This window comes from Pongo pygmaeus, chromosome X, assembly GCF_028885625.2.
Source record: "Pongo pygmaeus isolate AG05252 chromosome X, NHGRI_mPonPyg2-v2.0_pri, whole genome shotgun sequence".
NCBI lineage: Eukaryota > Metazoa > Chordata > Mammalia > Primates > Hominidae > Pongo > Pongo pygmaeus.
The window spans coordinates 83,962,652-83,980,164 of record NC_072396.2 but is presented as its reverse complement, the minus strand read 5'-3'; the positions used below and the strand labels follow the sequence as shown (position 1 = coordinate 83,980,164).

The 17,513-nt window shown below is 31.4% G+C and overlaps 1 protein-coding gene across 4 annotated transcripts in view; it reads right to left on the bottom strand.

The window, feature by feature from the left end:
• Positions 1 to 7,165: 7,165 nt before the first annotated feature.
• The window catches only part of TENT5D (terminal nucleotidyltransferase 5D), a 105,522-nt gene continuing 95,174 nt past the window's right edge, over positions 7,166 to 17,513 (bottom strand). For 2 of the 4 annotated variants that reach the window (XM_054471782.1, XM_054471781.1), the window contains 2 exons: positions 13,758 to 13,880; positions 7,166 to 9,957 (listed from right to left, as the gene is read on the bottom strand). In XM_054471782.1, coding sequence (XP_054327757.1) covers positions 8,809 to 9,939 — 1,131 coding nt within the window. In that variant the 5' untranslated portion in view covers positions 9,940 to 9,957; positions 13,758 to 13,880 and the 3' untranslated portion in view covers positions 7,166 to 8,808. The remainder of the gene's footprint in view (positions 9,958 to 13,757; positions 13,881 to 17,513) is intronic. The other 2 variants (XM_054471779.1, XM_054471780.1) reach the window with 1 other exon arrangement.

Here is a 17,513-nt window from a genome sequence, read left to right as displayed (position 1 = left end):
ACTCAAATCTATTTTTTCACTAGAGTGATCACTTATGATAACTGCTTGGATATGTTCTCAGCACATACAGACCTGACTAGATACACTATCTGGCTCTGCTAAATGTGTGATGCTAATGTGTGTAGGTGGTGTAGTCAATGCTAAATCATAACATTTTGACAAATTTCCCTTAATGATGGTGTTATTTTATTTATTTCATCACCAATTATGTTTTTATCCAATATACTGTAGGTAACACTTATTTAAGAGGGAGAATAAGATAAGTAAACTTTACCAAGGTAAAATCAAATGAAGTTTGGGAAATGAATGAATATAAACCATTTGTATGATGAAGCTATGGGTGAAGAAGATCATTTCTTCAGAGATAGTAGTCACTGAGTGAGTTTTGAAAAAATGCATTTTTTTTTAAGAGGCAAGGGTTGTTCACATGAGGTGAACTAAAGGATTTTGGGTCTTTTTTGGAATCTACTCGGGCATTAGAAATCTACAAGAATATGATAATTATCTTAAGCTATGTGGACAGTATTTTTTTTTGGTACATGGTAAAAGTCAATTATATAGAGCCATAATATACTGAGAATCAGTCTCTTCACATGCTCCATATTTACAACTTCTAACGAAATCACTGGGGATTCTGTAAAAATTCCAGGGTAAATTTTCTTCTTACATACTGTTCTGAACACACTGAAAGCAATTTGGTGATGTTTGAAATAATAGGCATTTACCCATTTTGGAGGTGGCACATTGCTGTATGTTTCCCAGTGATTTTATTTTAAAAATCATTTTAATCTAATAACAGAGTTTCTACAGTGTTTTTCCTTATAGTGTACAAAAGCATAAGACAAAACAAAACAGGTATAAAAACTATTAGATAAATAATAAAGAGTACAGTTATACTTATTACAGTTATTATAATCTATTTAAAAATAATTTTCACCAAAAAGAGCCCACACTGCTCATATAGCAATATTTTTTTTGTTAACAGTAAAATACATTTTCCAAAATAGCTACACATCTCAGAACTATGTAATGAATAATAACATGGTAAGAAACTGTTCTTATTTAACAAACATATAGTCAACATGAAAGCAAAGACTGACATTTAACTCACCATTGGAAATTTCAGTCATGTCTTAGATGCTCCACTACTGAAATACTGCTCAAAATTTTCATTTACAGAAACACAGGAAGTTTTTCAGAACACTTAAATATTTTTGCACTAAAAAACTAGAACTGGTGATATAAACTAGAAAGCTAAAAAGGTATCCAAATTTTTTAATAAATCTATATTTATATTCACAATTTTCCTAAAAAGTTGAATTACTTAAATTGTACTTCTTCTTAATTTAATAGTGTAGGAAATGGTGTCAGCAATTTCACTGGGTTCTGGGTAAATAAATTTAGATGTTTCTGTTTCATTTCCCACTCAGTGACTATAATTCCTTTCACTAATATTTTCTTTAATGCTAAACAATTGAATTTGAATTAACTGAAACTTCAGACACATCTTTAAGATAAATACCTCCGGATCCAATTTGTGTGTTTAGATTTGAAGTCAGACCTTCTTCTCACTTTATTCTTTATCAGATGAATTGTTTTACACATCGTGAAACAGTATTGTAGGACTTGTGCCATATGTAATAGTTATTTTTGGTCTGCTTTATATAGGAAAACACAGTTATTCAATGATTTGGATCATAAATAACTTAGGTATTTGTTTCATTGTTTATTACACAGTGACATGTTACTGATGTGAATTATCTGGATAAATGTCTTAATTCTTCTTAATTCTCTGTTATGTAGGTTGAGACATTAACTCTATGCCCAGAAGAACTTCAAAAAATGTTGTATTAGGGCGCACCAACAGGATGCAAAAAGATTCAGAACTGGGGAGCTCTACAGAGCAGACGGTCAGTCTCCTCCCAAAACAAATGGCACAACAGAAATGGCGGAGGCAGGGCAACAAAACTACTGACAAGATTGAAAGAAGCTTGAGAGACACATAAACCAAAGGCAATGTGTGGCCCTTGCTGGATCCTTATTTGTGCAAACTCAATGGTAAAATTACATTCCTGAGACCTTTTGGGGAAATCTGAACATTGATTGAGGTATAAGGTGATATAAAGGTATTCATAATTTTCTTTGGTGTGATAATGGTAAAGTGCTTATTTTTCTTTTAAACTTTATCAGTTGGAGATACATGGCTGATAAATTTACAGCGAAATTACATAATATCTGAAATTTACTTTAAAATACCTCAGAGGGGAAAAAAAGCATGGAAATGAGTGTGTGTGTAAGAGCTGGGATACGTAAAACAGAACTGGCAAATATCAATAACCTGAGCTGAGGCATGGGTACAGGAGAAGGCTCATTCTGTATTTTTGTGCATGTTTAAACATATCCACAATAAAAATTTCCTTAAAAAAAGTTGTAGTTGCTTATTACTTTCAAACTAGAAGGAAAAGTTACTAACACTGATTTCACTCAATCTAAACGGAGACTACTGACAAGAGAATGTTACTTTTCTATTTAGTCTAGTGGCAGTGTATGGATATAAAGTGAATGTGGTTTCCAGAGATATACGGGATTTGTTTTAAAAATACTGGAACATTTTTATTTAAAGATCAAATCAGAGTTTGCCATGTCAACTTATAGTTTTAGTGTCAGCCATCTATAAATTGAACAACTAAACTGTGTCAAAAGAACTTAAAGGCAAATTGAAAACATATTCATATAACAATATCGTTCAATTACAATGAGTTGAGATCTGGAAAATGCAGATAATCCATTGGGTTATTTCCAATCTTTATTAAAAAATATTTAAGCTTTTTGAATAAAATACATAAAATATACTGAACTTTATTCAGTAAATATGATATTGCGTTATAATTTATGAAGGTGAATCATCTAGGAAAAGTTTTACATCATAATGTACCATTAAGTCTATAGGAATTTAAAATCTATAGGAATTTAAAATGTGTAAGTTTGTATGATTTGACATAATTTTATGTATGAAATCTAAATTGACGTGGCTTTCATTTCTTAAAAGTAAATGATTAACTTACCTGCACATTGGGCACATGTACCATAAAACCTAAAGTATAATAATAATAATAATAATAATAATAATAAAAGAAAAAAATAAAATTAAATTAAAAAAAAGTAAATGATTTTACTTATAATTTTTATATATTCAAATCTAAACTGAAATGCAACTTATCTTTTAAAAATTCCCAGGAATTACACAGTATCATGTAATGATGCTTAAAATAATTTTGACATTTCTTACTAAAGAAAGGTATTTTATAATTTATACCAGTCTGAGCTCTAAATGATACAGTAAGCCAATTAAGTCATTTCTTCACATTTAGCTGCCTAGAATTCCTGGGTTCTGCAAGAACTGAGAAGTGAATTTTTATCTCTAGAATCATGGCTTCTGAATTAAAGTGTTGTTAGTGTATGTAGTTAAGGGAAATCTTGAAATATTAGAGCTCCTAAAATTGGACTCTCTATAATGCACACATGAAAGCTTTCTCTTCTAGAACGGGACCATCCACAAACACAATTCTACCTGACTAATAATCATGACATTTCTAGACTCTCCCTCACTAGTAATTAAACTTGGCATAGTGTCATTTTGTCTTTTGGTAATATAAACAGCAACAAATTGCACCCAGATGTCATTTTTTGCATCTTATCATTGTGAGCATAAATAAGTATCATTGCAATAAGTGAAGAAAATGAGGAAGCAAAACGGTAGGAGTTAAAAACTTGGTCCTCAGGAAAATGGAATACATGCTCCCTTTTTGGAAACTGTCAGGATTACCAGAATTTATATATCCCTTCTATAGAGGTACTTTCCCTAACTTAGTAAATAGTTGCTGAATTTCATAGAAATCTATTCACAGCATATTGAATATAGTCCTCTACATTTCGAAATCAGATAACTTTCCTGGCATGGTTTCTGTTTTGGTACACATATTATTTATCTAGAAGAATATAATGCCTTTCACTTGAAATATGTATTTAGGTGCTTTTAAAGGAAGTCAATTTTTAACCTTAAAACTGCTAAAATTTACACTTTTTACTTGCTGACATTATTAAATGCATTTTACCTGATAGCAAATCTTTCGATAAGACAATAGTTATCTAAAGTTCACTGCCTTAACCACCATTGGTTTTTTAAGGCAGTTAATTCTCAATGTCCAAAACTACCTTACAAAACTCCCAAAACCATAAAGAAAATAATTAATGTAGAAATCTCGTGCATTCAAAAAGGTTACATGTGAAGCTTAGAGAAAATTATTTACAATTCTGTTTGTTCAAATATCTGCAAACATATGTTTGTGTTGAATCTTTAATTTTACTGGGGAGAAGTGAACACTTATAATAACTTTTAAAACAAATACATACATGTAATGGCTATCTAATATCAATTTTTATTTTAAAAATATTGGAAGTGACTACTACACATAATAGAAGAATGTCCTTTTTAACTCTGATTTTACAAGTCAAAAATATGACAATGCCTGTATTATTTTTCCTTTTGGGATTAAAGCCACCTGCTATATAGACAAGTTTTATTTATGTTGTCCTCCTATGATAAAAGTGAAATTACTGAATAGAATATTAGTGTGAACACTCATACTATTTCTACTGTCATTTTCATGAAGATCAACCTCCGCCACTGATATTGGAGTTATACAAATACTAAAACAAGAATTCAATCCCATGTTTCTGAGTTCTCTAGTTGAGCCAAAGGACCAGGTGTGACTGAACCATGTCTATTCATAACATAAGGTGGACTACTTATTAGCATTTTAGAGAATGGTTCAAATTCTACCATCTAAATATATAACAAGTGAATTGTCAAAAAAATTACCATGACATTACTTGGGTTGGGTTATTCGACTCATCAATTTTAATTTGGAAATTAAGAAGAAAAATTTTTTCAAAGAGGGCCCTCTGAAGACATTTATTTCTTAGAAAGGTCATTTTATGCATTTACAGGGGCTAGTTATTTTGCTCTGAGCTACTAAAATGTATATCTATATGATACTATTTTTCTAGGATAGGGAGGTTTGGTTTATTTGACAGGCCATAAAAAACACATGCACATAAAATTCAGCTGTTCATCTATTGTCTATCTTTTGCTCTTTCAAGAGTTACATATAGACAAAAAGTGTGTTTTTGTTGTTTAAAACAAATACATCCATGTAGCACTGCCTTAAACATGAAAATTTTGAAAAAATCACCTTACATTCCCCCATAAAAAAGCAAAAGAAATTATGTGTTACGCTCAAAGATCACGAGTTACATGCTAAATTGGCTTCCAGATAGCATATATTCTAAATACTATGTTTTTTGTTAAAACTTGTAAAATTCAAGAAAAACTGTTTCCTTAATGAAGCACTTAAGAGCAAAACACTGAAATCCCAATAGATTTGCTACTTTCAATATGTGCTGAAGAAATATTCATTAAATGAAGCAGTGGGTCATCAGTAAAATTTCCAAATGCTTATTACATAAATTTTAACATTATAACTTACAGAATATAACCACCAAATGGAGAGCACAACTAAAAACAAAACGTTAAATGCATTTTATTTTACAATGGTAAAGGAAATAAATCCCAGATTAGGTTAAAATACTGGGTTTGATGCCTTATCAAAGTGGTCTTCATGAAAATATTTACCAAATTGTAGTTCTGCATATGTCCCAATCCTGTTTTAATGTTAATTTACAATGTAAATTATAGTTTTGAAAATCTTCAATAAGTGAGACATATGCACTCTTAAATCAATGTAATTTTGAAAAGTATTGGAAACTTTAAAACTTCAACAATGTTCTCAATTATATGCTTTAACTTCCCATATTTTTAAAGTTGAACGACTACTTCCAGGTAATAGATGCACTGAATAAAAAGGATTTTTAATTGCATCTGAGGCATTTTTCATCTTATTTTTATCAATGCATAACTAAACTGTGACTTTAAAGACAAACTTTAAACTCTTTAATTTGAATGTATTTTAATAGATCTTTGCTGATGTAAGAAGATGGAATTTGGGCACAGAAGGCTTTCTCAGTTTTGAGGGGAAGTTGACATTTCTAGCTCTGATATTTTTGTCTTGAATTTAGCTGGCTTTTTTCTAAATTAAATCAACTAGTTAATCCTTCTCTTTCAATTCTGTTCAACTAAATTGGGCATGAGTCACTATTAGCAGAATATATAAAACTTTAAAAATTATAAATACCCTACTTGTAGAAATTTGATAATAATGTGTGGATATTTTTGAAATACAAGAATATTCTGGTTTAAAAAATATGTATCTGTAGCTGACAAAATTTGTCTCACAGATATGAATGTTAGAATTATATTAAAAATTGCTTTCTTTTTTGGTTTTGGTTAGGTTCCTGAAAAAAAACACTTCCTAAACCAAGACTCAGTATTGCGTTTGTACAAAATAAAATGGCTACATATTAAACAGGCAAAGATAATACTGTTTCTCTTTGGTAATGGGATGTCATATGCTTTAGAGTAGGGTTTTTAAAAAAATAACTTCTATTAACTCCTTTTGGCAAAGAGACTAGCATTCATTAATTTATAGAAAAACTTTTCCATTTACTACCCTAATGAGCAGAATGAAATAATACTCCTTCTCAAGGGAACTAGCCTAATCCTGGAGAGATATTCATACACTATTGAAGACTGATATTTTTCTGGTTGGTTGGGAGCAAAGTACTAGCTTGGTAACAGTAACTATAGAAAGCAAGCCATGAGAAATAAAGCTACAGCTTTTTCTTCAGTGATACCATCCCCATTCAAGAGGTTTAAATTCTTTCTCTTGAGAAAGTCATAGATAACAGTTCTGAGAGCTTTGCTTTTATAAGGGAAATACATGCTTAAAATGTTAGGAGAACACACCTAGCTTTCAGGCCATTCTTCTATCAGGATTTAAAGCTTTAGGAGAATACCATAAATAATTTGCTTTTTAGGAAAGAAGGAGTTTAAATTCTCAATGGGATCAAAGAAAGCTATAGGAGCACATAGGGTATGAGATATTTCCAAATAGCTTCAGAATTCTGCTATTTAGTGTCAAATACCACTCTGGAAAATATTGAACCTACTGAATCTATACCCATGACAACACAATCATAGTCCTTTCATTTCTAAATATTTTATTGTATTTACAAATTCTTTATTTGTCAAGAAAGTGGTAAGTCCATAGTGTTTTAAAGCCTCAGGGTTCTGTGATATATAATTCTTTAAAAATATACTGATGGCCACTTGTGCTGTGGTATAAAACATCTCGGAAATATTGGTTATTTGAAAATGCCATATTTGGTGTACTTCTGTCCAATATTGTAATACAGTGAAGATAAGTTAAGCACAGTCTATAACTGGCAAATTATCGGGATACAACTGTCAGGTCATGTTGTGATAGAAAATGTGATGGTCAATAAAAACTGAAATGGAAACTCACAAAAAATCATAACCAAGTGGAAATATTGAAGTTTTCCAATGGCCTGATCCATATTAATTTAAGACAGCTCCCCTTCTGACACTTCAGGTAATATTGGTCATGAATTATTTTCATTATGGGAAGAAAATACATTTTTAATCCCACTGGTAGATTTTTCTAGCAGTATACTCGATGTAGTAAGTATATATTTAGATATATTGTAAATGTACACAGTTGTTGAATAAATTATAGTGTTATGCAAAAATTCACATGAAGAGGCACTTGAGTGGCATGTTAGAAAATGATCTTTGGTAAAGGCAAAATGAAAAACCTGCTTCATTTAGTTACAATGAAAATATTTTAACTTACTGAAATGGAATGTTTCTCAACATAAAGATGTTTTTCAAATAGGCCATAAAATGGTAAATGCTATGGCTGTAAACCTCTGCCTGTTTTTTCCTGTTTGCCATTTAGAGTCTCTTTGTAGTAGATGATGATAGAAAGCTTTCACATTCAGAGTTGGTCATTTTCATTTGTTTTAACTTATTTTGAGGGGCAAAAAACCCTGTATCTGATCTCAGTAGTAGTTGCACAGCTGTATGGTATTGTTATTCAAATCCACAAATTAACTAAATGTTTTATTATATAGATGACAAATTACTAATGTCCAGGGCTTTCCAGAGCCATTTTTTTCCAGAATTCCTTTAAACTATAGTAGGATTTTTGTATCCAACCCAATTTAACTGTCAAAAAAAATGCTTGAAAAGTCCAGGGTTTTAATGTCTTCTGAATCTGTTGCTTTTGAAATTAGGCATTTCTGTTAAGTACTGAAAATTTACTGATGGTATTATTCAATAGAAAAAAAGAACTAAATGTAACAAAGGAACTGACTGAATATAAAAAATTTGATACTTCACTGTACATCTTAATTTTAAAACATGAATCTGTCCTTTTATGTTTTAGTCAAAGATGCAGGCATGTCTAATATATTTGTCACAGTAAATTTGAAAGTCACAAGTAGTCAAAAGATTTGAAAATTATTTCAAGAGGAACCCAACATTTGAAAGTTATTATAGCTAGTCAATAACGTTTGAAAAACATTTAAAGTGGTTGGTTTATAGATATTGTATTTACTATGATGGCTTAATTGGTCAAAAATAGTTGGTAACTACTATTCCATCAACTGTAATTGAAAATAATTGGTAACTGTACAAAAACAAAAACAGATCTTGAATTTTACATTTGGAAACTTGCTTTTAAGTGGTGTTTAATTAAATCAAAGTTTCTATGGTTGCATGTGTATTTTTTAACCCATACCATTTGACCCATGAAAGTGCAGTGGGTGCTATGGCTGGAAGATAATGAGGGGTGGCTCAGATATTACATAAATAGGGTACTCTGCCTCAGTTGCAAAGTACGGAGCAGGCTGATAAAAGCAAGTTACCTTTTCTGTATTGGGTAGAATATTTAGTTCTCCAAGTACTTTCAAAGCCATCATGGTGATCAGGTGGAGAATCTGTCCTCTTTCATAACTCATGAGGCAAACGGTGCTTTCATTCACAACTCCACGCAAGGTCATAAGGTAGTCATACTTGGTCATTCCTTCACCTATGAAATGGTTGTGGAGGTATGATTCTATTTTCTTTTGCTGTTCTTCTATATGAGGAAAATCAATAAAGAATCTAGAGCACATATAACGTTCTAGGTTTTTGATTTCTGACATGCAGGCTGGCTTGAAGCCATGAACCAGCAAGTTGCAGTACTTCAGAAGGCCACCACCTCTAATCTCTTCAGGTTTCCTGGTAGATATGAGCTTGTGTTGCAAATGTGTCATTGCTTCCTGGAAGTCTCCATACATGCTTTCAGCTACCACAACAGGATAGGATTCTTTGGTTAGCTTGGCATTTTTGTCACTGTAGAAGTCTAACATGGGATCCAAAACAATTTGAAAGGAATCTACACTAAATTCAAACTGCCGTCTGAGTGAACTCACAAATTTTAGTTCTAAATTCTTCCCAGTGTTATTTGAAAGGGAGATAAGACTCCAACAATCATACCCATTGCAAACCTTGACCAATTTCTGTACGTAAGCTTCTTTCATGGTATCTGGGGAGATCTTATCCTTCTTTACACCTTTTGGTAAAAAGTCAAGTAGACAGCCTAGAACTGCATCCTTAACAACTTGAAATTCTTCATTACTTGGAAGCTCAACACCAAAAATAATGTCCAGATCCTTATAGCTGATTCCATTATGGCTTGCAAGTATGTAACTTGCTATGGAACCATTCAATCTGGCATCTTTAACAATAATTCCTTGCCCTATGAGTTGATCTTTCACAACATGAATGATGTCTTTTGGTTTTACCTCCATTGTGGGGAAATTCCCCTTTCCATGAATTGGAATTACTTCATCTAACACTTGATTCAGTGTTATAACTTGATCCCAAGTGAGACTGGTGAATCTGATTTCAGACATTGTGAAGTCAGTAGATCACTAGACAGCAAGCAAAATATTGGGAAGAAATATGTTAGGCACCTTAAAACCAATGCTAAAGCATATGAAAAAGTTAAAAATAGACTTACCCTCAACATAAATCATGATAATACTAGGAAGGAAATTACCAATGTATTTAATCATGTTTAAATATAAAAGTGAAATAAAAGCCACAATTATTATGTCGAAGGTGTTAGATACATTGATGAATGCAAACAGATTTCTCAGGAATTTGCTGGAGTTGCAATGACTGTTGATATAAAATGGTAGCCTTTCTCAATCTTGCTTCATGTAAATACTATAATGATGGTATTTCTTTGGTGATATAAATTTTGTTCATGGGATAACCATAATGTATCATTGAGATTAATTATCATGATTGTAAAGTGAGACCAGATAACATGTCTCTGTGTTAGAACTAATGGATTCAATGGCATAGTGTTTACAAACAATATATATAATCTTTAATCCCAAAAGCATCAGATCACTCTCTCATATACTTTTCAGTTTCTCATATATAACTGCTCTTACTTAAAAGAATATTACTGAAGTCTTCTGTTAGAGTATGAGCTCCTTTAATTCCTTAATAAGGAAAGTACCTAATTTATCACCTCTTCTATGTGCCCAGTAGCCTTTAAAAAATGTTAGTTGAAGGAATGTCAATTTAAAATGAAAAACAAATGAGACTACTAAATTTGTACCTGAAATGAGAATAAGAATATATAAACCCATAAGATTCCTAAACTTTAAAAAATGTTCACTCCAGATTCGCAATATATTATGCTCAGATAATTTTATAGTTTAGGGAATGTTGGGAAGTTAACATTTTATAATATATGGTAACACTATAAATGCAAGTAGATATAATTATGTTATTATGTATAATCGCAGTGATTATATGGATCTTCAAGTACGCTAATAAGCTGTCTAAACAAATAAATCTAGGAAAGTAAATAACATTCAACATGGACATAGTTTTGGGGTTAGGCATTTGTTCCTGACTTCCAGAAATAAAAAACAATATGAAGCCTAAGACAGATTTGTGTGGACAGTATTCATATTTTGCCTATCTAAGGAGCTATCAAAACAGAATATAAATATTTGAAATTTAGTATTATGTATTTCCCTAGTAGAACTAGAGCAAACAGAATCATCTTATTTGACATCTACATGGACTACTTTGATAGTCCATGCATTTTGCAAAAGGCCAATTAAGCAACAGCATATCTGTGTTAGTGAGAAGGAAAAATTAAACCTATTCTGTTTCTCTGTATGTAATCCCTAGAAATATGAACTACAGACTGAATATTTATTTTTATTATATGATGAAATGACCCATGAAATAGGATGCTTGTTTTAAGCCACTTTAATGACTAATGTTTATACAGTTTGATCAGCTACGTGAATATCCAAATCGATTCTTAAAGATGGATGGACCAAACTGACTACATATCACGCTTTCAGAATTTGGTAATTTATCTATCAAATGAAATGATCTATATAGCATCTTAGGACACTGGAAAGAGCAAGATGCTACATGAAGTGATACAACATGCAATGAGAACTGGCAATCTTATTTTCTAGTTCCTTCTCCTGAAATTATCACTGAATTATTAGAAGCTAACAGTTTGTTATGCTCAAATTCTCAATCTAGAAAAGGAATAGTTCATAACACTGGCTGGCTTCATGTAAAGGTTTTAGGAAGAAAAACAATTTACCTAATAAATATTTTTTAAATATCACATATAAACTATAAGATTTTAATTTATGATACAGCAAAAGTTCTAAAATTCCTTCTTCATGTGCAAATTTGTTTTGCAAATATATATTTTCCTTTCCTTAATGGCAAATTTCCATTGTCAATATCAGTAAAAATTTTAAAACATTCAATGGTCAAATCCTAGGCCTAAAGTCTCCATGTAAGTCATCTATGATCTGAAAATAAAGGAAAACATTTATGTTGCCATATTGACATTACTGAAATTATGAAATTCTTTCCCAAATAAAAGTTGACAGGACCTTTATATACAAATAAAACCATCCAGAGACTTAACTAAAATAAATAATTGCCAAAATGCAGAAGTCCTGGATCAAAAGATATCCTTCAAACCAAGAAATAAGAAGCTCTACTTAATATCTTGGATCTGTTCCTAGATATCAGAGAAGGGAGAAGATAGGATTTTGTTTCCCAAACAGAATGGCAGTAAGATCTTGCAAAGATAAAAAAGTGGTCCAAAATTTAACTTCACTTTATACCAGGAAAGTGGTGTAGAAAAACTGTCCATCAGTGTGCAACTTTCCAATTGCCACTTAATTATCTATGCTAGTGATTTCCAAACATTCTAGTTTTTCAATTACCTACAAGCTTTAAAAACACACATATAAAATAGTTTAGGCCTAGTATTTCATAATAATTACAGAAACAGTGACAACAACTTGCTAGGATGTGGAGAAATGGTGTCCTTGCGTGAGCAACACATTATTCAACTGTCTAAATCAAGGCTTTAATAACCAGTTAGGTTTTTTTTAACCTTTCTCTAGCCATAACTATGAAAGCTTGTTTTTGGAATCAAGTCTATTTTATTGACATATCATTACTAACTGACAAATTCTGAGTTACCATGTCACTAACTACCTCTACTGTTATATAAGAAAATGAAAATTACAAATTTTTAAAATTAGCCCTAGAAATAAACGTTAATTATGATAAAAATTTGTGATACATATACACTCAAACATATATATATACACACACATATAGACATATATAAGCAAAAAAATATAATAAAATACATGTCACAATGGAGTAAATATAAGTGATTTGTACTGATCTGGAATCTATACATGCCTCCAAAAATGCTGACCTCTATTAACATGAATAATCAAGATTTGACAATAATGTTATGCTCCTTTTGGCACAGCTACTGCTCATTTTCACATAATGTACAATATCAATGTAGTGTTATTAGTACAAATTTCCAATATGGCATTAAAGTAAAAGGACTTATCTTAATGTGTAGATTATGGCTCCATACTTAACCGCATACAGTAGAGTCAATCACCCATATATCAAAAATAGCACATTAGAAAACTTGTTGGGAAACTTAATTTGAATTTTCTGAAGCAAAAAGTATGGCTAAATAGAAACTTTGGATGAATGTCATGGTAAAGGTGGAAAAACTGCAACAAAGCCACCCACATTGCTTATAATACTGTCCTGGGTACAATCCAACTTTTAGTTACTGAAAGTGTGTTTATTAAGTATGAATTATAAAGCTACATTTTCATGAGCTAAAATTCCAAATTCAAGGCGAAACTCTTCAATAATTTTCCAAATAAACCTCAATAGAAGCACAAAACATGAAATTTCTAATTATCGTTTTCAAAATGTGGAGATCAGCAGTAGTTCACACTGCAGAATATTTAAATCTTGTTTGGCTCCCTGTCTTCTCCCGATTTACTTATCCTTTAAGCTAACATTTTTCCCATCTAGCCTAACCTATTAGTATGCCTGTAATGTATCTGACTATAGTCAATGCCAAAATCAATACAAAGTGGTTTCCATTATTCAACTGGTTAAATTCATCTGGGAATGCAAAGCAAAGCAAGCAATTTGCCAAGATATCACAAAAGACTATGAATGGATATTTGTATAATAAATAAAATGTAATTGTTCTCCCTATTACAACTCTATGTTCCCTTTGACCATGGGAAACATAAGAAGTTAGCCACTCTTTACCTGTCTATATTAATATTAGAACTATATTTTCAAAGACAATGAGAAAAGACGTCATACTTACATTGAAAGGATTGCTTTCAAGAATGCAATATAGCTGAGTTAAAATGATTATTCAGTAGATCCTTCAGTGAAAATAGTAATTTTCATATTATCACTGAATAAAGTAATACACCAACCAGAAAAACTGCAAGATAATAAAAACAAAAATAAAGTTATTTAATAGATATTATATACAAATAATATAATGATGCCCCATGGCCAACAGTGCTGCAAATTATATACATACATACATACACACACAGACACATATATACACACAGAAGAAATGATAAAATGATTGCTCTAAAATAGTGGTTCTCAAAGTTTAACATGCATTAGAATTACACAGATGGTTTGTAACTCTAATGCATGTTACAATTTGACAACCACTATTTTAGAGCAATCATTTTATCTGTGTGTAAACACACAGATTTCTGGTTCCCACCTCCAGAGTTTCTAATTTAGCAGGTCAGATGTGGGGCCAGAATATCTGCATTTCTAATAACTTCCAAGATGATGCTGATGCTGCTGGTCAGGGAATGACACTTTAAGAACTGCTACACTGAAGAAAACTGAGAAGAAATGGTAAAGGAAAAGTAGTCTCAATAGCAGTTCCTAGTCCCTCATATTTTGGCTATTTCCACTTAATTTAAAACATTACATTAAATAATACAGAAAATTCTAATCAAAGTGAATGCTCTTTTAAGCCAGAAACTTTTGAAAACATTTCAACAGTGCAATATTGTTTTCTGAGCTGGACACTAAGCCCAGTAGAAAGTCTTTCTAAAGCTTGTATTGTGGTCCTAAATCTAATTAGTTCCCTTACCTATAATAAATGATTGTATATAAAAATGAATTCCTGTACTTTAGAAACTTTCAAGTTATATATCCATATATACCTACCTATAGACAAACAAACAAGATTTTGGTCTGAATGTATTATATTTTACCAGTCTAAAGAAGTATTAAATATGATTTGACTATTGGAAAGAGGTATTAGATATTTTATTTGACACATTGCATTTGTTTCCAAGAGAGAATATTAATGTTTGTGAGAAATAACAGTTCAGTATTTAATTAAACAATGATTTACTCATAACTAACCATTATCCCTTTAAAATACAGATACCTATTTCAGAAAAAAATAGTATTTTCTTATATCAAGAATAAAAGATTATGCTTATCAAATAATATCAATTTGATGTTTCCATACTGTGTTCAATAAGATTGTAGAACACCCTGAATAGTATACCGCAATAAAAAAACTATAAAATAAAGTGTTAATCATCTCACGGAAGTGTCTTGCATTGTTTTCACTCAGTCAAAAGTAAAGCCTGTAGTATTACTTTAACCCAAAAGAAAACTACCATTGGTATTTTACTCATTCAATACTGAAAGGAACAACAGTAAATAAAATACTGATTTTGATACTTGTGGGCCAATAAGCCAGGCAAGGTTAGAAAGATCCCTCACCCAGTCATTAACTTTGTGTCTGGCTCCATGATGAAAAATGTAAGATGTCTACTGTTTTGTCATTTTGCTCTTCAAAAATAAAGTTGTGATATCAGTTAACTAGTTGGGTGCTCAAATCATATTATTTTAATAATTGTTGGGAAATATAGAGGGAGCTGTAAAAGGAATAAAGCATTAAAATAGTTATGTAGCAATAAGAGAAACCCTTTTAACCAAATTATCTTAACAGTGAAATTTGATTTTCTTTTCAACTATCAACACTGCAGATAATTTTTTTGCTTGTTTATTGTGCTAACCCAAAGCAAAAAGATATCAAAGATAGTAAAAGCAGTAAAAAGCAAAGCAAGTGTGTTGTTTTAAATGGGACAAAAGTGATCTCTGTACCAATAGAGAGCTCTAGTGCTTTAGTTGCCTAATTATAGAGAAAGCTAATTAAAAGTAGAAGTGTGTTTCCAATAGTCCTTATTGTATCAATAAGAATGAGACTGATAAAGAAAATGTGGCACATATACACCATGGAATACTATGTAGCCATAAAAAAGGATGAGTTCATGTCCTTTGCAGGCACATGGATGAAGCTGGAAACCATCATTCTCAGCAAACTAACACAGGAACAGAAAACCAAACACCGCAGGTTCTCACTCATAAGTGGGAGTTGAACAATGAGAATACATGGACACAGGGAGGGGAACATCACACACCGGGACCTATCGGGGGGTCGGGGGCTAGGGGAGGGATAGTATTAGGAGAAGTACCTAATGTAGATGACGGGTTGATGGGTGCAGCAAACCACCATGGCACGTGTACACCTATGTAACAAACCTGCACGTCCTGCACATGTATCCCAGAACTTAAAGTATAATAATAATAAAAAAGAATGAGATTGAAAACAAATGCACTTTTAATATACTTTGCCTTGAAAAAGTCATTGATATTTTGCAGTTTTCTCTATACATCAAAGAGTTCCCTAATTTTCCCAGATATCTTGAATCTACAATAATTATACATATTTTCTTTTCTGAATGTCTACTATATTTAGTAGACATTCAGATAAGATATTCAGATATTCTATTTAGTAGATACCCATATAACCTTAAAGTAATTCTTAGAATAGCCACCAAATCAGAATATATGCCCCTTTAAAGGGAGATATTATTCCATAGAATAATTTAGATTATAGGCTATGGAAAACTAGTAGTAGGGTGTAAAAAAATAGAGGTACATATACTTAAAGTTGACCTCATGTTGTCCACCCCATCTTTAAATGAAGATTCCTAGTTGCAACACCTTAAGGCAGATATTTTATCTATGGTTGTAACACTAATTTATTCCTGTAATAGCTAAAGCTTTAAAATGTGTTTGAAATAAAATGGAAATTAAGAAATTGTAAAGAGCCAGTTTTTACTTTCAATTAGATTCACTAGTTTTTTGTTCCACTAACATCTGGATAAGTTTTGCTTACAAAAGAAAGAACTAAATATGTGTTTAGAGTCCAATTGTAGATGCAAAATATTTAAAGGAACTCTGTTCTCAATAAGAAGTAGTATTAACATTAAGCTCTGTACACAACCTATGAAGATCCTTTTATAAATACTATAATCAGAATGTGTTTATCAGTTGTTCTAAATGGGCAGCTATTTTATAATCTGTTCAAAATAGATACCTTGAGTAAAATTTGTTGATTGACTTTAATAATGTGTTAGTCTGTCCCTCTTTGAGGACTTCTGTATTAGTACATTACATTAAAAATAATTACAAAGCAATATTGAAACATATTTCAGGTTAAAATCTGGCAAAGGATGAAAGTTTTCAATCAAAAAGTGTAACAATTTAAACGAAAAACTGTTTTACATGTTTCCAATGTTTTTATCTAGGTAAAAAGTATAATATTTAGTTTATCTCTGTATTGTTGAATTTGGAATTGTAATCTAGATGTGTGATATTTTAACAGCCAAACAACAGATTTAAATAAGCATGAGGAAGTCATAGTAAGATTAAGCTGTTTGCATGCATATATTAAACTTTTATTATTGTGTAATTATAATTTTTATATGATTGACCGTAGTGCTTGAGTTGCAGAACAATACTTACATCACAAAATACTGTATCATTTATGCTGTAATACATTGTGGATGTTAACACTGTTGATGTTATGAGTCTTTAGCATTCAAAGTTTCAGAAGGGGGCTGGGCACGGTGGTTCATGCCTGTAATCCCAGCACTTCGGGAGGCTGAGACGGGCGGATCATGAGGTCGGGAGATTGAGACCATCCTGGCTAACACAGTGAAACCCCGTCTCTACTAAA